The sequence below is a fragment of the Lethenteron reissneri genome, chromosome 26 (assembly GCF_015708825.2).
Source record: "Lethenteron reissneri isolate LAM-NWPU_2019-01 chromosome 26, ASM1570882v1, whole genome shotgun sequence".
NCBI lineage: Eukaryota > Metazoa > Chordata > Hyperoartia > Petromyzontiformes > Petromyzontidae > Lethenteron > Lethenteron reissneri.
In genome coordinates this window covers 14,322,942-14,348,564 of record NC_083804.1, presented here as the reverse complement: position 1 = coordinate 14,348,564, position 25,623 = coordinate 14,322,942, and the positions used below count along the sequence as shown (strand labels likewise).

At 51.2% G+C, this 25,623-nt stretch overlaps 2 protein-coding genes across 7 annotated transcripts; one reads left to right on the top strand and one right to left on the bottom strand.

The window, feature by feature from the left end:
- Positions 1 to 618: 618 nt before the first annotated feature.
- Positions 619 to 18,430, top strand: LOC133347992 (monocarboxylate transporter 7-like). Of its 6 annotated transcripts, none has more exons than XM_061560776.1 (7): positions 619 to 1,345; positions 5,581 to 5,698; positions 10,433 to 10,802; positions 11,003 to 11,146; positions 14,417 to 14,545; positions 14,650 to 15,636; positions 16,558 to 18,430. In XM_061560776.1, exons 3-7 carry the CDS (start codon positions 10,574 to 10,576, stop codon positions 16,959 to 16,961), a joined length of 1,893 nt encoding a protein of 630 aa, XP_061416760.1. In that variant the 5' UTR covers positions 619 to 1,345; positions 5,581 to 5,698; positions 10,433 to 10,573; the 3' UTR covers positions 16,962 to 18,430. The 6 variants fall into 6 exon arrangements, with proteins under 6 accessions (XP_061416760.1, XP_061416763.1, XP_061416761.1 ...); XM_061560779.1 differs by having other exon boundaries at positions 1,117 to 1,345; positions 5,603 to 5,698; XM_061560777.1 differs by lacking the exon at positions 619 to 1,345 and adding an exon at positions 2,699 to 3,376.
- Positions 18,140 to 24,561, bottom strand: LOC133348078 (DNA-directed RNA polymerase III subunit RPC10). The gene is made up of 4 exons (XM_061560926.1): positions 24,505 to 24,561; positions 21,177 to 21,326; positions 20,557 to 20,644; positions 18,140 to 19,907 (listed from the first exon to the last, which is right to left on the bottom strand). The coding sequence occupies exons 2-4, from the start codon at positions 21,285 to 21,287 to the stop codon at positions 19,780 to 19,782; spliced, it is 327 nt and encodes a 108-aa protein (XP_061416910.1). The 5' UTR covers positions 21,288 to 21,326; positions 24,505 to 24,561; the 3' UTR covers positions 18,140 to 19,779.
- Between the last annotated feature and the right edge of the window lie 1,062 nt (positions 24,562 to 25,623).

Below are 25,623 nucleotides of genomic sequence, written 5' to 3'. Positions count from 1 at the left end.
CCAGCACCACCATCACCACCAGCACCACCAGCATCACCACCACCAGCACCATCATCACCACCACTACCATCACCACCAGGATCACCAGCACCACCATCACCACCAGCATCACCATCACCAGCATCAACAGCATCACCATCACCACCACTAGCACCACCATCATCACCACCACCATCACTATCATCACCACTAGCACCAGCACCACCACAATCACCACCACCAGCACCACCATCACCACAATCACCACCATTATCACCACCACCACGGATTATCACCAGCACCACCAGCACCACCACCACCAGCACCAGCACCACCACCATCATCACCACCACCATCACCACCACCATCACCACCATCATCACCACCACCATCACCACCACCAGCAGCATCATCACCACCAGCATCACCAGCAGCATCACCACCACCACCATCACCACCACCAGCACCACCACCAGCATCACCAGCATCACCACCATCACCAGCATCATCACCAGCATCACCACCACCACCAGCAGCATCACCAGCATCACCACCATCACCAGCATCATCACCAGCATCACCACCACCACCAGCAGCATCACCAGCATCACCACCATCACCACCACCAGCATCACCACCACCACAGATTATCACCACCATCTGCGGCGGGGCGAGTGTTACCATGGCGCTCACGCAAACCGGACCGATCCCGTTTGAGCCGGAGAGATTTACTCTCTCCCCTCTCTTTTTTTTCTCTCTCCCCTCTCTCTCACGCCACTCTCCCCCCCACCACCACCACCCTCTCGCACACACACTCACTCCCCTTTCTCTCTCTCTCTCTCTCGTGTTGTGTTGTCTTCCCGTCTCGATCTCTCTCTGTCCTTTCCGGCTGTCATCTCTCCTCATCTCTCTCTCACCTCCTCCCCCTCTTCTTTCTCTTCTCTCTCTCAGCTCTCGCCCTCCGTACTAACAATTCATCCATGTACCCTTCCATTAGCGCTAACCCTATTCCTCAACGCTTATATTAACCATTATCATCATCCTGAACCTAACCCTCCACCTTACCCCTAAACCAACTCTAACCGTTAACCCTGAACCCAGCCCCTACAATTATTAACCTTATTCCTAAACGTACCTTTTACCCTCGCCCCTAACCCTGAACTCCACCGTCACCTTAACCCCTTCTAACCCCAACTGCGACCCACGCCGCAAGAGAGCACCTGGGAGCCGGTTCAAAGTGCCACCGCTCTCTCTCTGTGTGTGTGTGGACTGTATATGGGGGCAGTCCTATAGAGACTGCATCGAGCCTAGACGAGCATCGGCACATGGAGGTGGAGGAGACGACACCCGGCTCCACGTGATACAGGTGCCCACACACCCCACACACCCCTGTCAAGTACCTGTCTATAGACACACCACACACACTCACCTGTACCTGTGTCTAGACACACCCACACTCACCTGTACCTGTGTCTAGACACTCCACACATACTCACCTGTACCTGTCTCTAGACACACCACACACACTCGCCTGTACCTGTCTCTAGACACACCACACACACTCACCTGTACCTGTCTCTAGACACACCCACACTCACCTGTACCTGTCTCTAGACACACCACACTCGCCTGTACCTGTCTCTAGACACACCACACACACTCGCCTGTACCTGTCTCTAGACACACCACACACACTCGCCTGTACCTGTCTCTAGACACACCACACACACTCACCTGTACCTGTCTCTAGACACACCACACACACTCGCCTGTACCTGTCTCTAGACACACCCACACTCACCTGTACCTGTCTCTAGACACACCACACACACTCACCTGTACCTGTCTCTAGACACACCACACTCACCTGTACCTGTCTCTAGACACACCCACACTCACCTGTACCTGTCTCTAGACACACCACACACACTCACCTGTACCTGTCTATAGACACACCACACTCGCCTGTACCTGTCTCTAGACACACCACACATACTCACCTGTACCTGTTTATAGACACACCACACACACTCACCTGTACCTAGACACACACCTGTACCTAGACACACCACACACACCTGTCATGTACCTGTACCTAGACACACCACACACACTCACCTGTACTTAGACACCCCACACACACCTGTACATATACACACCACACACACTCACGTGTACGTAGACACACCACACACACTCACCTGTACATATACACCCCACACACACTCTCCTGTACCTAGACACACCACACACACTCACCTGTACCTAGACACACCACACACACCTGTACCTGTGTCTAGACACACCACACACTCACCTGTACCTGTACCTAGACACACCACACACACTCACCTGTACCTGTACCTAGACACACCACACACTCTCACCTGTACCTGTCTCTAGACACACCACACACACTCACCTGTACCTGAGTCTAGACACACCACACACATTCACCTGTACCTAGACACACCACACACACTCACCTGTACCTAGACACTCCACACACACTCACCTGTACGTAGACACATCACACACACTCACCTGTACCTAGACACACCACACACACTCACCTGTATGTAGACACACCACACACACTCACCTGTGTCCAGACACACCACACACACTCACCTGTACCTAGACACACCACACACACTCACCTGTCTAGACACACCACACACACTCACCTGTACCTAGACACACCACACACACTCACCTGTGTCTAGACACACCACACACACTCACCTGTACCTAGACACACCACATACACTCACCTGTACCTAGACACACCACATACACTCACCTGTACATATACAGATCACACACTCATCTGTTCTCTATCTCTGCCTTTAGACTAAACGAACACCTGTTTTTTTTTATTATATTGATAAGATCAAGAGCACACTCCTGTTCTATAACTGTACAGTACACATAGACCAACACACAAACACTTGGGACGAATACATTAGACAGATGTTGTGTTCCCTGTATAAATACGTGGGATCCTAATCTATATCGCAGGTAGGTGCTCTGTGCAGGTGACATAGTACGGCGTCTGGTCCACACCTGTGTAGACGATGTTCACACCTGAGTCCCTCATTAGCGTAGCAAGCAGGCGCACGACACTTTAAAGGTTAAGCGATACAGTGCAGACACACACACGGGATCCTAAATTAAGACCGGTGGTAAACATGGAACGGTGGGGCAACGTTGGCCTCGCGGTGCCAACGGTCGGGCCGCGTACGGTGCGAAAGAAATTCAACAACAGCAACAACCGCCATTCGCCACTAAGTGGCGGTGACGTCACCACGGCGCTTGTGCCAGGCTAGGTGCACGTTGAGGCCACGTGAAGTGTCGAACGCCCGCAGGCAGGAGGTTCACGGGACGGACCCAGCAGGTGCCACGAGTTGCCTGACTGATACACCCACTGTGCTCCCTACTGTGCAAAATACACACACATCTGGAACTTTAACCTCGGCAGACAGGTGTTGTACATTTGTCGAGATTTAAAGTCGTGGAGTCTGGCCACAAGGCGAGAGAGAGAGAGCTATGTTTACGTTTTGAAGGCAGGCATCTGCCGCTGCTACACACGACGTCGTCTGTTTTCACAGGGGGCGGGGAAATGAGTGAGAATCTGTAGTGGAGGGGGTGGGGGTCCACGCAGGAGGAAACACGTGGTCTACGGGAGGCTTGAGCCGATGTTTGATATGTGGTAGTCCCTCGGTTCACGTTTGTAATCCGTTCCACGAAGATTACTGTTAACCGAAATAACTGTAGATCGACTGTAGACGAATTGCACGTTGAAAGCATTCATCCGTTCCGAGGCGGTCGGAAGTTGACCTTTTTGACCCTAAACACATCGTATGCAACATCTAAACACTCAATATCAATAAATAAGCATGATAAGAAGACGTTAAATAAGGGGTCGTCCATAAATGACGTCACGCACCTGGGGGGGGGGGGGTCAGACATTTGTGACGATCTGTGAGGATGGGGGTGAGAAATGGGACGTCACATCAAAATGCGCAACTTTAAATAAATATAGACAACACGTTCTACTTACATTTTGATTTAAAGCTTTCGTGACTGCAGGGATTCATTTTCTTGGTTCTTTCGGTAAAGTCACGTAGAAGGGAAATAATAAAATAATATTGGTGTTATATATTAATATTAGAAGGGAAATAATAAAATAATGTTGGTATTATATATTACTATTATTTAATATTAATATTATTTTATTATTTCCCTTCTACGTGACTTTACCGAAAGAACCAAAAATACGTTCTACTTAGTTAAATAGACTTTTTAACAAATGTTTTCTCCTACAACATCAAGAGTGCAGCGGCACATTAAATACGCACTACAATGAGAATAGTTTAAAGAGATTTGAAGCATGTTTTATTTTTTTTTGGGGGGGGGGGCAGAGCTTTGTGACGTCATATTTGAGGGGGGGGGGGTCTGACTTTTTGTGACGCCGTGTGATGACGGGGGGGGGGATCAAAAATCGTTCAAAATCGCGTGGTAGCTGCCTCCCCTGGTGCTGTTTCATTGCTGTTTCATGACGAGACCAGCGAGCCTAAGTATCTTTATACACATCGTGAAATAAGTTACCTGGATTATGGAAGGCGAGGGCATGAAATGGAGGGGTCTACAAACATTACATTGGTGACATACTGAGATAGTAACAGGCACGCGCTTCTTGCCCACGCTCCATCCAGTTACTGAGGGGTTGCGCAATCAGAGGGGAGGCTGAGCTCGTCGCTGCCTCACCTCTCGTCTCTTCCTGTATTTGCAGCGGAGCTCCGCAAATTTGGCGATTTTGACGATAAAAATGATTGTAATCGTACAGAAATTACATTTATAACAACAGATCAGTGGAAAAATCTTAATATTTATTTGATTTGATTATTATTATTTTTTTACTTTTCGTAACAGCTATTTTCATTGGAGTATCACAGGTGAGGCTCTGCCTCCCCTGCCTCCCCTGACCGCAGATCCTTGCAGGAGATACATCCTCATTGGCTGTGTATAGTATGTGTGTGAATTTTAGTGTTGTGGTGTATAGGGTATGACTATAGACTTTGTGACCAGTTTATATGTTTACTTTAATGTTTATGACAGTGTCAGTCTTTTTAATGGACTGGGCCCCGCCATTGAAATGTGGAATTTCCGGCTCATGGCCACCAATGGAAATGAGTGCTGTCAGCTCATTCGAGCAGAGAAACACCGACTTCCTCATCTCGAGCGGTGGGCCCGAGCCAGTGGTGAGCATTCCACATTCATATGACGGGGTGCCGGTCCGTCCATGGCAACAACAACAAGAAATATTGACCCCGACGATGTGAAGTGAAACGGGCTAGAAACGTCAAGCACGCTTCCTTTGTCCACCAACGGCGCAACAGCCTGGATACAAGGAGTGTTTACGTGGACGCAAATAACAAAGTCTGCGAAACTCTGCTTCGGTCACCCACACAGTGGCACCGCGTGACCCAAACAGAGCGGCGGTGGGGGCGGGATGATCCAGAGTAGTCTCGTAATGGCCGTGACGACGGCGGAACAGCTGAGGTTGTGGATTGGAATAATAATTATTTATATTTTCAGCGAGTAACGTGACGCCACACAGTGTCCGCTTGCTGTCGGAAGGGGAAGAGGGAGGAGAGAGAAGACAACTACTCAGAGGCGAGGGGAGGAACCCACAGACAAGCAGCAAAGCCACACGGTGAGCACACCCCACCCCACAAGCTCTGCGGTCCTCTATATATTAAGATGCTATCGGACAATTAATGAGCGTTTACATTAAGGATGAGTGGTTTCAGTTGCGGGTGATCTACCAACCCTTGCTTCTGCCTCCATGTCGCTGAACCACAGCAACCACCGCCACCACCGCCACCCGGCGAAATGCTGTGTGGCATTTCGCTGACCCCGGCACATTTACCACCGCGGGTTGTAGCGCAGTAGCACAGGATCTTGCACCCGTGATCTGGCCTGGTTTTTTTTCGGTGGTATTGACAATGTCACGAGGCATTGAATTTCAGAGCAATGCAGGAAGCTTCCGTGTTGGGCGAACAGCCCCCGCACTTGGTGGACATCACGCAACTGCTTCTGAGAAGTGACCCACCTTGTCCCAAACCTTTCCACCCACCCTGGCGCAGCGAGTGACCTCCGTCACACGACAGCCCTGCCCGATACGAAGCGGTCTTTTACATTCTCAAGCGCTGGAATTGAGCACAAATGTAGCCAAGTGCAGAAGCAGATTTAATGCGATGGGGAGTTTTGTGCAGACTTTTTTGGTGGCCGGGGTTGAGACATCAACTCACAACATTACATTTGAGAGAACCCAGTTTTAATTGGAGGTAACCGAGACCTGGATTTGAACCCAGGTAGCTCAAGCAATGCCGGTTCGGCCATCTGATCGCCAGAGCCACTTCTGGGTTTTCCAGTCCCATCGATGTATCATGAGATAGCCATTTCCATAGCAGTGTGTTTTTTTTGGCATTGTTAGACTAAGAATATATTGTAATCAATAAATGCACTGTAACACCTGTATTGCCACAGATCCTGCAAGTGTAGTGTAGTTATTGTCTCAGTCTTTTGTTACCCAATGACTGCTTAAAAACCCATGAAAAACCCATCCCAGCTTTTATAATAAAATAAAAAATTCAGTCTGCCTAATAACAAAGTACATTTTTCTTCTTGGTTCTTTCGGTAAAGTCACGTAGAAGGGAAATAATAAATAATAAAATAATAGAAATAAAACATCCTAAAATACAATAATAAAATTATTATGTTTTATTTTTATTATTTTATTATTTCCCTTCTACGTGACTTTACCGAAAGAACCAAGAAGATGAATCCCTGCAGTCACGAAGCTTTAAATCGAAAAATAGTACATTTTACACCCTACATGTTTATATTCTTTGCAATGAATAACTTCTTCAGCAGTCGGATAGCGATTGGAACATCGTTTTGAACAGACATCAAATCAAGTGTATGGCAATGCAACATTTAGCCCTTAAATCATACAGTACTGTAAACTGCAAAGATTCGCAAATACTAAAACCCTCTACATAAAAAAAAGTATGTATATATATCAAATTTTTTTTACAGATGCCAGAATAGTTATCCATTTTTTGGGGGAACATGTAACGTGTAGTTTTCCTCATCCCACGACAGATGTAATCGTTTACAAAAAAGGCACGTTCCGTAGCATAGCCTCTGGCGGATGACATTTCAAAAAAAAATTTGAGGTCCGTGTTCTTGCCGCTCATCCATATAATACTGGGCGGGGGTAGCGACCGGGTTCCCAGAGGGGAGGGATTCATTTCTTTGCAACTGCCTTTGCGTGTTTAGTTTGATGTCTTCCCTCACTACGTACAGTGCGACAGAACCTCTTCTTGGTTCTTTCGGTAAAGTCACGTAGAAGGGAAATAATAAAATAATAAAAATAAAACATAATAAAATACAATTCTCACGACGTTTCGGCCACAACGCAAGCAGCCGTCCTCAGGTGAAGAACAGGTCTGTTCGTCTGGCTTGGTGTTCATTGGTGTTCATTCAGACGCTGTCTTTCCGACAGACCTGTTCTTCACCTGAGGACGGCTGCGTGCGTTGTGGCCGAAACGTCGTGAGAATTATTTTATTATCTCCCTTCTACGTGACTTTATCGAAAGAACCAAGAAGACGAATCCCTGCAGTCACGAAAGCTTTAAATCGAAATAATAAAATAATAAACTTAAAACTATTTTATAATGTTTTATTTTTATTATTTTATTATTCTCCTTCTACGTGACTTTATCGAAAGAACCAAGAAGACGAATCCCTGCAGTCACGAAAGCTTTAAATCGAAATAATAAAATAATAAACTGAAAACTATTTTATTATGTTTTATTTTTATTATTTTATTATTCTCCTTCTACGTGACTTTACCGAAAGAACCAAGAAGACGAATCCCTGCAGTCACGAAAGCTTTAAATGGAAATTTAGTGCGACAGAAGTTCAACATACATACGGACGGAGGTAGAAATTCCACATCTCGATGGCAGTCTCAAGTACACCATAAAGACAGCCACTGTCATGGACACTAAAGTAAAACATGTTAACTTAGTCACACATTCTGTAGTCATACCCGATACGTAATACACACTTTAGATACAGGACTTAACACCACACTGAATGATTTATAATTGTATTTCTATAGGTGGCGTTTAGAGACATTCTTCACGTGGCAATCAGACCAACAGCTGTCGTCCTCACAGCTGGAATATATCTCGATGCTCAAGCCTCCCGTAAATCACGTGACTTCTTCGCGGCCACGCCATCTCTGAACCCCTCCCACCCCCCTGTCGCCGCCCACTCTGAAAACAGACTCTGCTCCTCCGTGCAGGAGCAGCAGCGCCGAGGCACCTATAGGAGCCTCTTCCTCATCTCTCCTGACCCTTTGCTTTCATTTCTTGATTTATTTTACATTCCTCCTCCTCTGCTTTCCCATTCTATCTCTTCTCTCTCCCTCCCTTCCCCCTTTTTTTCCCCATGCCTAACATCCTAATATTATTGTAATTAATACAGCGCCTATACCAAGCGCGCATTACGGAGAATTAACAGCGGTAGGTACGATGCTGTTGGCATGAATGATGCTATATAAAGTGAAGTTATTCTTATCATTATGAAAGTAATGGTGCAGATATGGTGAATGAAATAGATGAGGAATTGAAGGTGGTCGAAATCGCGATGCGTGAATGAAGCAAAAGAGAAATTGACGAGAGCAAATGATGATGAATGGATTGGATGGATGGGGAATGAGTGGTCGTCATTGAGAGAGATTACGAAGAGGGAGCAGGGGACGGCCGTGGTTAGAAGGGGGGAATTAAGGGATGAGCTAGGGGGAAAGAAAAAGTGAGTTTTGAGGGAGGAGCGGAAACTCGTGAGTGAAGGTGACCCCTGAATGTGGAGGGGGAAGTTTGTTCCAGTGAAGGGGGCGAGCAGAGAGAAAGAACGAACGCGTGATCAAGCACAAGGACTCCCCCCCTGACTCGACTTCCCCTTCCCGTGCCACAGGTACCAAGCTGCTGGCTAGTACCGGATTCATTGAAAGGCCCAACTTCAACGCACCGATTTTTTTTGCGTGCGATTGTTTGTGACCGGGCTGACGCCATCACCTCACTGCACCCGCAAGCCCAATTCCATCACCGGTGGCCACCTGGATTCAATCACAGGGACGCAGCCATGCCGCCTCGTTATCCGTGACACGGCCGTCACGAGCCACCTTCAATACTCACGGTGATGTCCTGCTACTCAAATGAGCGTCGCGGCATTTGTGCCCATGCCCTGCAGAGCCAGTGGTGGACGTTCCACATTCGGACAACCACTGTGAACTTCCCCACGACCCCTCCTTCCAATTGTCAGCCGCTCCCTCTTCCGCTCTGTCTCCTGTTGAGTCGCGTAGCCAGACTGGCCCGGATATGAGAGTGAAACCATTGGGAGGTTGGAGGGGCGGGCGGGTTATGGCTTTGCCATGCGGTGAAAACATGGTGTGGACTCCCGGAGGGAGAGCGAGAGAGACACGTGATACCGCCGTGACATTATTTTACCACGTAAGGTCCACTGAGCTATATAGCCACAAATGATAGCTCAACGAAGCAGCTTATCACGTGGAAATTGATAGCAGCCGAATGCTCTTAAACGCATGTTTCTCAGTGTGGGGGCAAGAAAAATTCACGCGATCGAGGGGAGAGAGACACGCAAACGCCAAATAAACAGGCATTGTCAGGGTTAACATCTCACCACCTCAACGGTATATCTCTATGCGTGTGAATATATCTCTATGCGTGTCTGTGTAGACATCTCTATGATTGTGTGTGTGTGTACAGCGTGGTCCAAATGTCTTGTGACTCCCCCCCCCCCCCCTGCCATTTAATTCTCTAAAAATCTTTTTTTAAATTAAAGTAAGGTTTATTTAAACAAATAAATTACAATGCAATGGGGCAAAAAATTGTTAGGGGTCAATAAATTGGAGGTCACAAGACATCCAGAACACCCTGTACACAATCCTACGAGTGACTCAATACAGTTTAACCCGCATTAGGCTTTCGCGACCAATATTATTCATAATAGAGGCTTTTTTTTGGGTTAGATCGCGTAAATATAAATGTGTCGTTAAGCCCGCCACCACCCGACACAGCCAATTAGTAAGGTTTGTTTCGTTACTAGTTCAGCACGCTGGTGTAAATGTTGTGGGTTTACTCTCCAACACACCGTTGTGCTGAACTAGTCACGAATTGCCATGTTTTGTTCAGCGTGACAAACCTAACTAATTGGCTGTGTCGGGTGGTGGCAGGATTAACGACACATATTTACGTGATCATACCACAGATTAAAAAAACACCTCTTATGGATGACTCCATACAAACACGCAGTGAGCCTTGCGTTGCTTCCTTTGCTTGGGTATCCTCCGCAGAGTCCATCCTATTCGGTTTACCCGACACGGACTGTTGAAGCCGTGGTGGTGGCAGTGCTGCTGGCGGTGCCTGGTCGCGGTGAAGACGGCGACGACGGTGGCGGCGACGACGGTGACGACGGTGGCGTCTGTGGGCGGGCCATGGCGTGCTGGTGGGGGCGGCTGTGTGCGCCGCGCGTGTACCCCGTCGTCCCCGACGGCGGCTGGGGCTGGGTGGTGGTGGGCGCCCTCTTCTCCATCAGCGCCGTCACCATCGGCTCGTTCAAGGCGTACGGCGTGTTCGTGCCGGAGCTCATGGCGCACTTCGACACGCACGCGCGCGGTGTCTCCTGGATCTTCTCCATCTGCATGTTCGTTGTCGCCTTCTGCGGTGAGACGTCATTGCCCGCCCGCCCGCCCGCGTTACCCCTTTCCGCGCCCCCCCGCACCACCCCCCCACCACCAACTTTGGGACAACGGTTCCAATCACATTGATCCCACCACGTACCAACATTGGTCCAACCGCATGCAAACGTTGCTCCAACCACACGCTAACGTGCTGTCGCCCCCCTCCGCGTGCCTCCCTCCCAGCCCCCGTCACCACGGTGCTGGGCAACCGCTTCTCGCCGCGCGCGGTGGTGATGGTCGGCGGCGTCATCACCAGCGTGGGCACCATGAGCACGGCGCTGTCGCACACCCTGACGCACGCCTACCTCACCCTGGGGCTCGTCACCGGTGGGCACAACTCGGCCATACCAACACCCGCCGTTCACCGCTAAGTGATGGTAACGAGGGCTCACTGCTGGCAGGAGGTCACGGAACAGACCCAGCAGGTGCCATGGGTTGGCTGACTGAGATGACTGTCGAATGCTAGCAGCTGTACCCCCCCTACTGTGCCAGCTTGCTGCATTTTAGCCGTCCGCCGCTCCGCTCGTTGTCGTGAGCGTCACTCCTCTGCCCTCCGTTGTTGTTGGAGGTCGACTGCCTCCAACTATCCAGTAACGTCCTTCATGAGCCTCACACACAACTCACACACGTACACACACAAACAGACAAAGATCTCCCGTGTAGCCTTGGGGGCAAGTGCTGTTTGCGAGTAGCACCAATGAAAGCCGCCACGGTGCACAAAGGGTGGCCAACACCACACCCGGCCCGGCTGTTGTCTCCCCACCACTGATGTTTACTACACACCGCAACAGGTACTCATTTAAGGCTGAGTCGACCTGGTGGGGGGGGGGTCTTTGATCGCTTCAGATATTTGTCACTGGTGGTGGCCGTGAGCGGGAATCGAACTCGGGTCCCTGCCGGGTTCATAGCGCAGCGCACTAACCACTGCGCCACGGCCCCCCACAAAACAAAGATCCCCCGTAGAGCCTTGACAGACTTTATGAGCGAGTGCCGTTCGCGAGCACCTACGAAGGCCGGCATGGCACACGAGGGAGTGGGAAGCCAGCACCACGCCCGGCCACTTTTGTCTCTCCAGTGGCGAAGTTTTTTACACACCACACCAGGTACATATTTGAGGCCGAGTCAAGCTAGGGGAGGCCCGGGACCGGTTAAGATAATCGTCACTGGTGTTAGCCGTGAGCCGGAATCAAATTTGGGTCACCGGGTTCGTAGCGCAGCGCGCTAACCGATAACACTTCTGCTCCCCACAACAACCGCCATTCGCCACTAAGTGACAGTGACATCACAACGACGCTTGTGCCAGGCTATGTGCACGTTGAGGCCACGTGAAGTGTCGAACGCCCGCTGGCAGGAGGTCACGGAGCAGACCCAGGTTCCACAGGTCGACTGAGATGACTGGCTGATGCACCACCTGTGCCCCCTACTGTGCCAACTTGATGTGCCTGGCGCTCTGCTCGTTGTTGTGAGCGTCGCTCCTCTGCCCTCCGTTGTTGTTGGAGGGCGACTGCCTCCAACTGCCCAGTAGCGTCCTTCACGAGCCACCTCCACATAGGCCGATCTTGACACCGCTGGTACCAGTCATCGGTAAGTCTACTCAGCTCCACGTCCTCCTGTACCACATCACTCCATCTCTTCTCTAACCCGTGTCGCGCCCGTTTAGCCCCCTCGATCCGGCCAAACAAAAGCTGTTGAAGCATGCAGTGGCTGGGCATGTGGGCTACATGACCCAGCCAACACAACCTTGCCTGCTGGAGGAGGTCACAATCCAACCTGGTTAAACCCAGGATGGATCGTAAGCAGGCCAGCCTAAATGTTTCTAACCGACGACGATGCTCCATTAGGGGGGTCCACGTTTAGCAAGCGTAGAGAAGGGAGGGAATGAACGTGGCTGAGAAGACCTCGCTTCATGCGGAGCAACAGAACAGGTAGCTTCCACACAGCGTTATGCAGCCAATGAAAAGATAATGCCGTTCGAGTGATTCGGAGTGAGACCTCTGCTGTCAAACCGGAGCCGGTCATGAGCACACTGCCCAGGTATGGGAAACTCTCCACTCTCTCCACAACAGCCCCATCACCAATTGGGAGTTGTGGGGGTGGAGTGTCCGATGGTACAAAATACCCAGGCAGGTGCTCAGTTTTGGTGGGGCTGATGGTAAGGCCCCACCTCTTAGTGGCAAGCTCCAGGTTCAGCAGCAGCACCTCCAACTCCTCCTCTGAGTGAACAGCAATTACCAGATCATCGGCATACATAACGTGGTTGACCAATAGGGAGCCATCCCTTGACCGCACCCGGGCATCGATCAGCCTCCCATTGCATCTGTATCAGATGTAAATTCTTCCGGTACAGCCATCGAAGGCTTTACGAACTACGTGGTCGAAAAAGATGTTAAATAATGTGGGAGCCAGAGGACATCCCTGTCGCACCCCAAGGTGTACAGGGAATGGCTCCGACTCCCGGACACGTAGTTTTACCTGGGCCCATCACCATCATGTCGGTCCTTAATGATCGTGAGCAGAGGGTCAGGGACTCCGAAAGCACGAAGAATAACCCAGAGCCCAGGGCTACTGATGGTATCATAGGCTTTGACCAGGTCAATAAAGCAGAGATGTAGGTTTTGTTGGAATTCCCTACACCTCTGCTGTAACAGACGGACAGAAAATATGGCATCTGTGCAAGACCGCCCTTTCCTGAAACCGCATTTGGGCTCCACAAGCCTCTCCTCAGCGTGCCTGGCAAGGCGATGTTGAATAATCCTTGCCAGGACGTTTCCCGGTACACTGAGGAGTGAGATGCCCCTGTAGTTGTTACAGTCTGTGCGGTCCCCCTTCTTAAAGAGGGGGACTACCAGGGCATCCTTCCAATCCTGCGGAACCCAGCCAGTGGTCCAGACTGTTGTTATGATGTCATGTAGGTTAGTCTGTGCACAAACGCCACCCTCCCTCAGCATTTTGCTTGGGAGATCATCTCTGCCCAGTACCTTTCCTGGTCTCAGACTCCGGATCACCCTCTGTATTTCCTCAACAAATGGGGGTGATTTCTTCCAATATTTGAGACACCGCAGCCTCAGCAGGGTCATCCCCACTTTGTCCCGCAATGTTTTCCAGACTGAGGGATTTCCCTTCCCCCAGGACCTCACAGAAATGCTCAGCAAATCTGCAAACCTGTTCCTGGGGGTTGGAGATTGGATTACCGTTCTTTCCCCTAATGATGGTAATAGGTGTGGCGCTGCAGGTTACTTTGTTGTTGGAGTTAAAGAGCGATTTAAGGTGGAGGGGTTACCAGGCCCTCGCACCCATCCAAAGCTCCCATTTGGCCGCTGTGGTGGTTACAAACACCATGAGGGGAAAGGCCAATCTAAATTGGTCCTCCCCCCCACGGCACTGCCCACCGCAGCGTTGCCGTCCAGCAGCAACGAGGTAGGGGGTTGTTTTTGTACACTCACACACACACACGTGTACACAAGAAAAGCATCAAAGCGATTATTAGCGGCGGTGCTCATCCATCCGCAGCCCTGAGACAGCGGAGGGCGGGGTGGCCGAGTCTATTCCACAGGGTGAAGCTCTCGTTGACCTCCCTTGTGTGTCGTGGGCTCGTAGGCCTGGGCATCTCGCTGAGCACGCTGCCCTGCTACTCGGCGCTCTCCTGCTACTTCGAGCGGCGCCGAACCCTCGCCATCGCGCTCGCCACAACCGGCGAGTGCCTGGGCACCTTCGCGTTCGCGCCTGGTGAGATGGTGCCCGGGGGGAGGCTTGGGGGGGGGGGAGGCGCCATGCAGTATGCCAGATGACAATAGTTGGCTAACCGCCTGTTTGCTGCCTCCACGGCGCAGGCTTCCAGCGTCTCAACGAGGCCGTGGGCTGGCGCCATTCCTTCCTGGTCATCGGCGCTGGACAGGCGATCATCGTGGCTTGTGGAGTGTTGCTCCGGCCGCTGGAGCTGCGAGCGCCGTCACCTGCCGACCGGCCGGGCCGGCGCCAACCCTGCACCGACGACGGTGCTGCCGTCACCGCCGCTGCCACAATCGTCATCATGCGGGAGAACGAGCAGACGCGGACGACGGTTCACTCCGACGACTCGGGCGTCTGCGTGCAGCTGCCGCCACCAGCGACGGCGGCGTCGCTGTTCTTTCCGGCGCCGGCACAACCGCTCGTTGCCGACGACTTCTGTGCCGGCGGAGACGAGGAGGAAGAGGAATTCGACGAGGGCGGTTGCTCCAAAGCGGCGTCGATTTGGAGCGACGACGAAGCTGGCGCCAACAACGCGAACGACGACGGAAGAGAAGAGCCGGCACCCGCGGCAATGACCTTACTCGACCTCTCGGTGCTGCGAGAGCCCGGCTTCGCCTGCTACGCGCTCTTCGGCGCCTTCATCTCCTTTGGATTCTTCCCGCCGGGGCTCTTCCTGGTGCCGCTGGCGCTGGACGCCGGCGTGCCCGCTACCGAGGCCACTTACCTCCTGTCGGCGATGGCCGGCGCCGAGCTGGTGGGCCGCTCGGCCGCCGGGTGGCTCTTCTCGCGCCCGCTGGCGCTGCCGCGCGTTTACCTCGAGCTGGTCTGCGTGTGCGCCGTCGCAGTGGCGCTTTTCGCCTTCCCCGTGGCGGCCGTCGGCAGCGGCGGCGGCGGCGGCTGGGGGCGGCCGATGGCGGCTCTGGCGTCGTGTAGCGCCGCCTTCGGCCTGGCGTTCGGCGCCGTCGCCGGCACGCACGTGTCCGTGCTGGCCGAGCCCGAGGTGGTGGGGCCGGGGCGCTTCTCCTCGGGACTCGGGGTCTACGTGTTCGTGCAGAGCTTCTCCGGGCTGCTGGGGCCGCCCCTCGCCGGTAGGGCCGGGGCTCCGCGGATGGTTGTCGGAGACGGGCAGAACGCGGCGGGGTGCTGGGGGTTAGCGGCGCGGTTGTGGTATGCGAGAAGGGTCGTGCCCGTCATGGTTGCTTGCCTAGTTATGGTTAGTGGGAGTACGAATAATTAAATTGCACTTTAACGTTTCTAAAGTTTTTTTTTCATCAGTGTATGTTAGCTGCTATGGCGGCATATGATTCATCAACATGAACATCGACAGTGAAGATGTAACACAAGCTAAAGAGTGTGCACAGAAGCTTGGAGAATGCTTGGAATTACACTGACAGCCAGAACAAATGCAAGTTCAAACGTTGTATTGACTTAACCCTTCCCCATTCCGATGACGTACGTTTACGTCATCGGAACAGAATTGGAATAAAAAATAAAATAACTTTATCAGTACGTCTTCAGGTCGGAAGACTTCAGGTCGGTAGACTTACCGAGGCTCCCACAAGGCCATGCGGGAGGCTCATGTGGCAGTTTGTTGCCAGCTATCGTGGAGTGCGGCGGTTGTGTCGCGACGGTTCTCTGCGGCGAGTACAATGTCTCTAAATAAAACTAAACGCTGAGCCGCTCGCTCGTTCCGAGAGTTAGCGGTGAACAGGACACCCCACCCTGCAACTTACAGACGTCTCGGAATGGGAAAGGGTTAAGAAGAGCAAAGTCGGCTCGGGGCAGGACACGTCGCTGGCAGAGACGTCGGTGGCCGGTGGCCGAGACTAACGTCGGAGTGGCAACCAACTGAAGGGACACACCCCGAGGGAAAGACACCTCGCAGATGAAGCGATCAAACCGAGCGCGGTGTGCTTCGCAGCATCTCGAGATGCCAACGTTCATCCAGCAGTGGATTGATTATGGCTATGATCCCTCCCCCCCCCCCCCCCCCCCCCCCCCCCGCTTAGGCTGGCTGGTCGACCTGGCGGACGAAGACTACCTCATGGCGTTCTACACCTCCGGCGTTGCCGTGGCCCTTGCCGCCATTTGCATCGCGCTCGTGCGGCCATGCGCTCTCGAGTTTGGCGGCGGACTTAATTACGTTCAGCGGCAGCGGCGACGGCACCGGCGTTGCTGTGGCGGCAGCTGCTGCTACCGACGTAACCGCAAGCAGCAAGACAACGGAAGTAGCAGCAGCAGCAGCACGGGCGTTAACGCCAACCCTGGCGTCCTGGCGTTTGCGATGCCGTTCGCCGACGACGCCGCCGCCGCCACCACCGAGCTGCTGGAATACCGGAGCGGAGCGGTCGTGCTTCGTGCCGACAGCGCGGAGTTCCTCGAGACGGACCTGCAAGACGCCGTTCGCAAGTGAAACCGCCCCCTCTTGCCCCGCGTGCAGCTGGTGGCACCCGAGGACCACAAAAACAAACGTTTTTTTTTTGGTGGCCTTGTAGCTGGCACACAGGACTCGTGTCCCAGGCTGTCTTATACGAGTCTGAAGATCGCATAATTAAAAAAAAAACAACAACAGAGGCTTCGCCTTTTGGGACGCATCTTCTTCCTTTAACCGACACACGGGGCCAACGTCGCCATGACTCAGAGGGTTCGTCGTCATCCCTGGGGTGCCGCCAGTTAAGCCGCGCCAAGTTACCGTCGGTCGCTCACTGCCCTCCCAACACCTCGTCTCTTAACGACCCGCAAAGTCGTGATAACAAAACCAGCTCCAGTGGCGCTGGGCAGGAATGTAAGATGGCTTCAGTCATGGTTGGAGGAAGTGGTGCTTGTTCAGCTGGGTTGACAGCTATTCTTTTTATTTCAGGAATGATTTATGGTTTGTTTACAATTTATAAACGTTATGGAATCTGACCCAAATGTTTACAGCTCCATTGATTTTACCGAAAATAAGTGAATCACCTCGCCGACCCTGCCACCCCCCCCGTCCCCCCACCAACGCACACCCACAAAATTTGTCGCTGGACCCTTTCAAATACCAAACGACAAACTGAACGCACGCGGGTGAATTGGCGGTATCAGCGGTCAGTCGGCAGCTCGTTTTCAGTGGCCCGGATCCACGTACAAAATCAACAGGATTGTCCGGGTCATGAAGCAAGCACAGCCATAGCAGCGTCTGCACAATGAGCGGTGGGGGGGGGGGGGGCGGGCTCGAGTCCCACTTTTAAAGAACAATAACTTTGGTCGAAAAATGAAGTGTGCACCTCCTGAATTTTTTTAGCCAATTTTTTTTTGTTGCTCCTCCAAGCCGTGCCTTTGTCCTCCTTAGAAAATAATCTTTAAGTTGAATTTCGCCGTTTCTGGGAGCCATTCGAGGCCGCTCGTCGGTGAACGGCGACTTGCACCTCCCAAGTGCACTTACACGGTCCATCGTTTGTCAATATGTAAGTTGAAATGATTTTTTTTTTAAATATGCGCCTTGCTGGTCCGCACTTAAAGCCGCGAGTTTTTTGTCGCGACGTCCGAACGCACTTCCACGAGAGTCAGGGTCCTCGCGAGACTCGAGTTTTAATTTCCGTAACGACAATGACGGCTTCAGACACTTGAATTTTTAATCGAGTAATGTATTGCGAAGTCATAGAGGCACTTTTGTTCGCCTTGTCATGAATCCGCTTTGCGTCTCAGCGCGGTAGTTGAAATTAGTTTTTAAACTTTGTTTCGAACGCATGTCACACCGACCCGTTGCATCTTCTTATTTCTAACGAGGATCGACTTTGCGTGCAACTCGCGTGTCAGTCGTCGGCGTGCATCGCACACTTATTTAATGTTCAAACGTGAAACGGCACACTGGAGGCATTTGCGTTGAAATAAAGGATGATGAAACGCAAACATGGAGAAGCAAGTGATCCTCATTTATCATTCGTGACAATAACTTCGCTCTGATGTCCGATTAAATCCCACCCGTGACTTATGCTCGTTTGGCTGAATGTGTCTTGTGGCAACTTTAAAATATTTTTATGGGGGTTTTTATTGCTGTGCAGTACAAAATAAGCAACACTTTAAAGTTAGGACACAAAACATCTGATGCCAGAAAGCAGTGCTGAGTGTAACTCTGAATCCTGTGTTTTGCATGGTTCCAGGAACTGATGTCAGTTCAATTGAGAAAAATATGTACAAATCAAAGTAACAATCATGCCAAGTTTTGAGATCAGTGAAGGAGATTGGTGTTTTTTTTTCTCTCTCTGGTTCAGATAACTCCTTGAGTATGTATGTTGAACTTCTTTCGCGCCGTACGTAGCAAACTGCTAATCGGAGGTACGGGGTCTTCATCTTGGTCTTCGTCATCATATTTGTCTACGTCATCATATTTGTCTATCCAATTATAGTGTCCCTTCCTGTTGCAAGTCAAGTCGTCGATCATACGAGCAATGGAGGCCAGACTTATCTCCCTTACCGACTTCGAGGCAGTGGCGGAAAATCCACATTTCTACGACGGGGGCCAGTTTCACTGTTAACTTCCTTCATTGGGACGCTTTCTTTCCGACAGCTCTGTTGTGTTGTGGCCGCAACGTCGTGAGAATTATTTTATTTTATAGTTTTATATTATTTTATTATTTCCCTTCCTACAAGAGTTGGCACTCATTTCACTGACCCCTGATGGACTGGGCTCCTGGTTGACCTCTGACCTGGATTCGAGCTCACAACCCTCGTGATTCGAACGTCCTAACTACAGCTGCGTTAGTGACCCAGAAAATACATTCACATCCAGGATACCTCCCGCCATGTCCGTGATTAGTATTCACGCACCATTGCCCAGTCATCCCAGCGAAACACTCCGCTATTACTGAAAGCGATTATCTGGCTCAACTGCTTTAATGTAAAATTATACTTGTTGATCGACATCAACATCAGCCATCTTCAGAAGACGAACACTTCCCAGGTCTACCAACTACCAGGAAAACATTCAGCGATAATGTAATAGTTCCTGTGCCCGTGTGTGTGTGTATCACTTCACAAAATGTTTCTCACTGGCACCGTCACACGGTGAACCTTTGCCGGACGGGTCCACAAATGAAGCCACCACACGATCCTTTCCGCAAGGGGATCAACAAAGCGTCCTCCACACCGTTCCGTCGTGTCCGCTGCCTCGGGGGGGGGCATTAAAGAGACCGCACGACGTCGTCGTCGCCGCCCCATCACGGGCGGTGCTGCGGCCTGCCAGCGTCGCGCCGCACCGATCACTCGCGCCAGTTGTGGCCGCACTGCGCGTTGCAGCACTTGTAGAAGGTGGTCATGGGCTCGTCGGCCGAGCGCGTCTGGATCTGCATGAAGTACGCGCGGGGGTGCTGGCACTTGGGGCACTGCTCTGAAGAGGGGGGGGACAAGACAAAGATCCCCCCCCCCCATGTAGCCTTAACAGACTTTGTGTTGTTCGCGAGTAAAAATAGATTATAATAAATTAAATGAAACATTCCCAAGTCAACGGCCTATCACGCAACATATAAGGAACGCTGCGCGCACCCACACCCGAGCAAGCAAAAATGATAACGAACATCCATAGAGGGTTCAGAACATTTAGAGGATTTAAAAGTGCGCTTCACAGTCCAGAATTTATCTACGGAGCGACAGGGGGAGGGGGGGCGGGGAAGTTGTGCTGTGCATGACGGTGAGGAGATGATAGAGCTATATAAACTACGTTAAGATGTACGGTACGTTGAACTTCTTTCGCACCATACATAGCCAACCGTGCTAATCGGCGGTGCGGGGTGGGGGGACGACAAACTCAACACAAAAAGCAGTTTGAAAGAAATTAGTTTTCGATCTGGATGATTTAAAAGTGCAGAGCTCCAACGGCTTCCTAATATCGGCAGGAGCATTCCAGACAGTCACAGAAGTGCATCTGAAAGCGCGAGCGACGCCGTGACCGTCTTTGTTCGATGGCGAGCCAAACGGCGCCGCTGCGAGGATGACCAGGAGTTCGCGTGATGATGGTTCATGCAAGAAAGGGGAGACACCTGCGGTGGAGTCCACGTTCTCCCAGGCCTTGGCTCCACCCAGCACATCGTCCACCTCCTTCAGCTTCGGGTAATTCCGCGACGTAATCTGCTCCGGCACGTTGCAACAGCGTCGACCAAAGGAAGACAACGACAACAAAAAACGCAAACGGCTCTTGCACTGCACGTGGACACATAACCAGGTACAAACACGTCATAGAAGGCTGTTGAGGCACATGCTGTTCGCAAGCACCTAGGAAGGCTCACACGGCACATGAGTGGGTGGGTGGCCAGTACCATACCAGATCACCTTTGTCTCTCGAGTGCCGATGCTTACACATCACACCAGGTGCTAATTTGAGGCTTTGTCGACCTAGGGGAGGCCCAGGACTGGTTCATATGATCGTCACCGGTGTTGGCAGTGAGCAGGAATCGAACTCGGGTCACTGGGTTCATAGCGCACTGCACTCACCACTACACTACTGCTCCCCACTCCCAACACACACACACACATTACTCACCACATCACTCCCCCACATCTCATCCTTCACATCACACACAAACAGCTCTCATCACATCACTCCCCTCGCATCACACACACACCACCCGTCACAATACCCAGGGACCGGCCGATGCCTCACCTTGCGCGTGATGCTGTGCACATAGGGGCAAGTGTTGCAGGCGAAGCGGAAGCATTTCTGCCCCTCCTCCACCACGAGCACGTTCCCACACGTCGGGCAGAACAGGAGCATCGCTCCTCTCCTCGCAGCAGAGCTCACGGAGCCTGGGGACTGAACACGCAGACCCGCAGTCAAACCCACACCCTGTGCAAGTCCTAAACAAGCAGTTCTCAACCTGTGGGTCACGCTCCCACCCTGTCTCCCAGGGCGAGGGGGAGTTACAGGCTGCAGAATGGATACCGTGCAGGAGATATTTCGATCGTGCAAGGGGTAACATCAGTGCCACGTTTGGGCAGAAACGCACACCACGAATGCACAACATGAAACAAACGCCTTATTAACAACACCACACGCTGACCAGAGGCATGGACATGTGATCTCTCCGAGGAGAACGAGGGGTCCCAGGGCACTCTTTGGGAGGGGTGGCCTTCATACCAAACATGTTGGGAACCATAACCGTGGCCCAGGGGTCGACAATCTGCGGTTCCGGAGGTCCGTGTGGGCTCTTTGAAGGGCTACTTTGTGACGTGATTGATGAACCCACCGTCTCGACTCGCCACGTGGCATTGCGGCTCTTGAAATGTCGTTTTGTTTTTTTACTGGTAGTAACCACTTGGTTCCACCTGCCCACAGGGGATTATTGTGTCCGTCCGTCGTGCATACAAAAATTGGAGGGGTGAGGCTGGGTGGGGAGGGTGGGGAGGGTTTGGGAGGGGCTGGGTGGGGAGGGGCTGGTCACCCCGTGGTGCCCTGATAAAACTCAACGTTTAACCTACTCAAAAGGCTTGTGCCCGTCCTCACAGTCGGGCATATTTGCGGAATACACCACGCCGCCGTTGACCCTGGCCATTGACCGAGCAACCCAACGTTCCTACCAGCTCCCTCCGCAGGAATGTGTTTACTGAATAAAACACGTTCCTTCGGAGTGGGCAGGTAGGAACTTGGTTGGACAGCGTATTCGTGCACGACAAATAATCCCTGGTGGGCAGTGTGGAACCTGTTGTTCCTACCTGTATGTATAAAAGATAACTTGACTTGAGGTAGCCAGGCAGACAGCCCCCTTAACTATCCCCCCCCCTCCCTTAGGCTCCTCCCCCCTTAGGCCCCTCCCCTGACCCCCTTTCCCTTAGGCCCCTCCCCTGACCCCCCCCCCATATCCTCAGGCCCCTCCCCTGACCCCCCTTCCCTTAGGCCCCTCCCCTAACCCCCCTTCTGTTAGGCCCCTCCCCTGAGCACCCCCCCCCCATATCCTTAGGGCCCTCCCCTGACCCCCCCTCCCTCAGGCCCCTCCGCTGAACCCCCCCTCAGGCCCCTCTCATGACTCCCCTCTTCCTTAGGCCCCTCCCCTGACCCTCCTCCCTTAGGCACCTCCCCTCTCCGTACCCGGCAGTAGGTCTCCACCAATCAAAGAGCTGTTTGTAAGGTCTCCACCAATCAAAGAGCTGTGTGTATTATATATTTATTTATGTACGACAGACAGACAGCTAAATAATCCCTGGTGGGCAGTGTGGAACATTGTTCCTCCCTGTAAAAAAACCTTGTTTTGGTTGCCAGTCCCTGGCCTAGCCCCTGTGTCAAGCAGCCAGGCGTAATACTTACAAGAAAACCCCGGGGGGTCGATCCTAGGCCGTTGGATCTCAACAACCAATCGATCACAAAATCAAGAGTGTGGATAAACAGGGGACGCCTTGTGTCTCGATAAAAACTTCCTCAGAGGCAAGGCTATAAAGTAAATATTCATATTACACCACCCACCCATCTGACTCTCATCCGTTTCTCAAGGCAAATCGACCATGATGATTTTTTTCTCCCTCTTAATGAGAAAAAACTGTGTTATATATTCATCAACATGTATTTGTGTACATGCTCACTGAATGAGATAACAGAACGTACAGAGAATATACGTTCTGTTGGTGACGCTGTCTGGCAGCGGTGCACAAGAACAAACAACGAAACCTCGAAACATTCGGCAATAACACCGTGACTTTACAAGGGTTAAATATTTAACAGGCGACGTTTCGGCAACGACCCTTCTCCATATAAATCGTGTATAGTATTTACACTGAGATCTCTTTTACCAGTGGCAAAATATAGTAGTAGGTTTTTACCCTTTTAAACTGGTACAAAACTGACACCTTTATTCAAGGCATCATGTTTGCAATAAAAAGAAGCAACTTTGATAATGATAAAAATATGCAGTCCTTGAATCAACTTCAAGGACAGTGCATATTATTATCATTATCAGAGTTGCTTCTTTTTGTTTGCTTTTTTGACTACTTGTGTTGTGGTTATTGCAAACATGATGCTTTGAATAAAGGTGTCAGTTTTGTACCAGTTTAAAAGGGTAAAAACCTACTACTACGTGTACAGCAGTTAAATGCTATTAAAAAGGCCCCATTCCCAGCCGTCGGCGATTAGTGGCGCCGTGAGCTCGCGAGTGGGTGCAGTCCATCATCATCATCGTCGTCAGCTATGATCACTCCACTGCTGAATGATAGCCTCACAAAGCCGTGGGAGCGAAATGTTGACCACCTCGCCAGGTACGCAGGAGGTCGTGGGTTCGACCCGACCCCGACGCCTGCTGCTGCTGCTGCTGTGTATTTGCAGTTTGCGTGTCTCTCTCTTTCGCCCCCCGTGGTCGCGTGGATTTTTCTCTGGTTCCTCCGAGTTTTCCCTTCCACATTTAGAACCGACGTGCATTGCTACTGCGTTAAATGCCCACACGTGATAAGCCACTTGGTTGAGCTATCATTTGTGATGATCAAAGTCGCTTCTAAAACAAAATAGCTTTCCAACTCAGTGGGTCTTAACTGGTAAAAATAAATCTAGATTTGAAGCTTTCGTGACTGCAGGAATCCATACTCTTTGGTTCTTTCGGTAAAGTCACGTAGAGTATGGTGAAATAACAATAGTTTAATTTTGACAATGGCCATTTGCTTGACCCTACTACACCGCGGGTTCGTACGAGTTGATGAAAGCGCTCAAGTTTTGAGAACAACACGAAACCCGCAGTCAAACCCGGACACGTGAGTCTCTGTGGGCATTTCATTTCTGGCGATACATTTTTATAATTTAAAATCGTAAATAAACACCCGAGTCTCACTTTCATTTCTGGCGGTATTTTTTTGTTGTCGATTAAAATCGTAAATTTGGCCCCGAATTCTTTACGCGAAACCCCCCCCCCCACGTAATAATTTCGGCGAGGTAAACGTCGCAACTTTAAATTCACGACCCCCCAGCGAAACGTAAAACATTAATTACTGTACAAATATTGCACTCCTTACTATACCTCGCCGCGTGGAACTGTACGAGCCGACCACGTGACCGGAACGAGGCGCCCCTCCCCCCTCATTAACATTGCTCGCCTGTGATTGGCTGATAGCGGCGGGGGGGGGGGCGGTGGGAGGGGTGGTCACGTTGTCGTGAACCAACCAATCAGGAGGAGCCGCGTATTTAAGGTACAGTGCGACCAGTCCAGAGTGGCCCGTCTCTCTCCACTGCTGGATGAGGGCCGCGCCAATCGTGGTGGCTTCGGGTGGTGGTGGCACGACCATACTTCACCGCGCTGGTTAATGCGGGTCGGTGTGAACGCGGGCAGGAGAGACGTGGGGAGCGCACACGATACGTTTATAGGACAGCCATTGCCACTGTGAATCACTCTCGCAAATGAGACTCATCCCCAGGTCTTTTGAGCTGCTCACATGGTGGTAACACAAATACACTTGGAGCTTGAGTTTGTGAGTCCTGGTCACTTGAGTTCAAGAGTCCTGGGTGCTTGACTTTGTGAGTCATGGGTGCATGAGTTTGTGAGTAATGGGTTTCAGTCCAGGGTGCTTGCATGTGTGAATCCTGGGTTTTTGAATTTGTGAGTAATGGGTTTCATTCCAGGGTGCTTGAATGTGTGAATCCTGGGTTTTTGAATTTGTAAGTAATGGGTTTCAGTCCAGGGTGCTTGAATTTGTGAATCCTGGGTTTTTGAATTTGTGAGTAATGGGTTTCAGTCCAGGGTTCTTGAATGTGTGAATCCTGGGTTTTTGAATTTGTGAGTAATGGGTTTTAGTCCAGAGTGCTTGAATGTGTGAATCCTGGGTTTTTGAATTTGTGAGTAATGGGTTTCAGTCCAGGGTGCTTGCATGTGTGAATCTTGGGTTTTTGAATTTGTGAGTAATGGGTTTCAGTCCAGGGTGCTTGAATTTGTGAATCCTGAGTTTTTGAATTTGTGAGTAATGGGTTTCAGTCCAGGGTTCTTGAATGTGTGAATCCTGGGTTTTTGAATTTGTGAGTAATGGGTTTCAGTCCAGGGTGCTTGCATGTGTGAATCTTGGGTTTTTGAATTTGTGAGTAATGGGTTTCAGTCCAGGGTTCTTGAATGTGTGAATCCTGGGTTTTTGAATTTGTGAGTAATGGG

Bases quoted from the DNA above. Each gene is read 5' to 3' on its own strand.
- LOC133347992 (XM_061560775.1), top strand. The intron at 5,699-10,432 runs GTGAGCACACCC...TATCCTCCGCAG, and splicing joins ACAAGCAGCAAAGCCACACG to AGTCCATCCTATTCGGTTTA. The intron at 10,803-11,002 runs GTGAGACGTCAT...CCTCCCTCCCAG, and splicing joins GTTCGTTGTCGCCTTCTGCG to CCCCCGTCACCACGGTGCTG.
- LOC133348078 (XM_061560926.1), bottom strand. From the start codon at position 21,287: ATGCTCCTGTTCTGCCCGACGTGTGGGAACGTGCTCGTGGTGGAGGAG. The intron at 20,645-21,176 runs GTGAGGCATCGG...GTGCCGGAGCAG, and splicing joins TGCACAGCATCACGCGCAAG to ATTACGTCGCGGAATTACCC. The intron at 19,908-20,556 runs GTGTCTCCCCTT...CCCCCTCTTCAG, and splicing joins GAACGTGGACTCCACCGCAG to AGCAGTGCCCCAAGTGCCAG.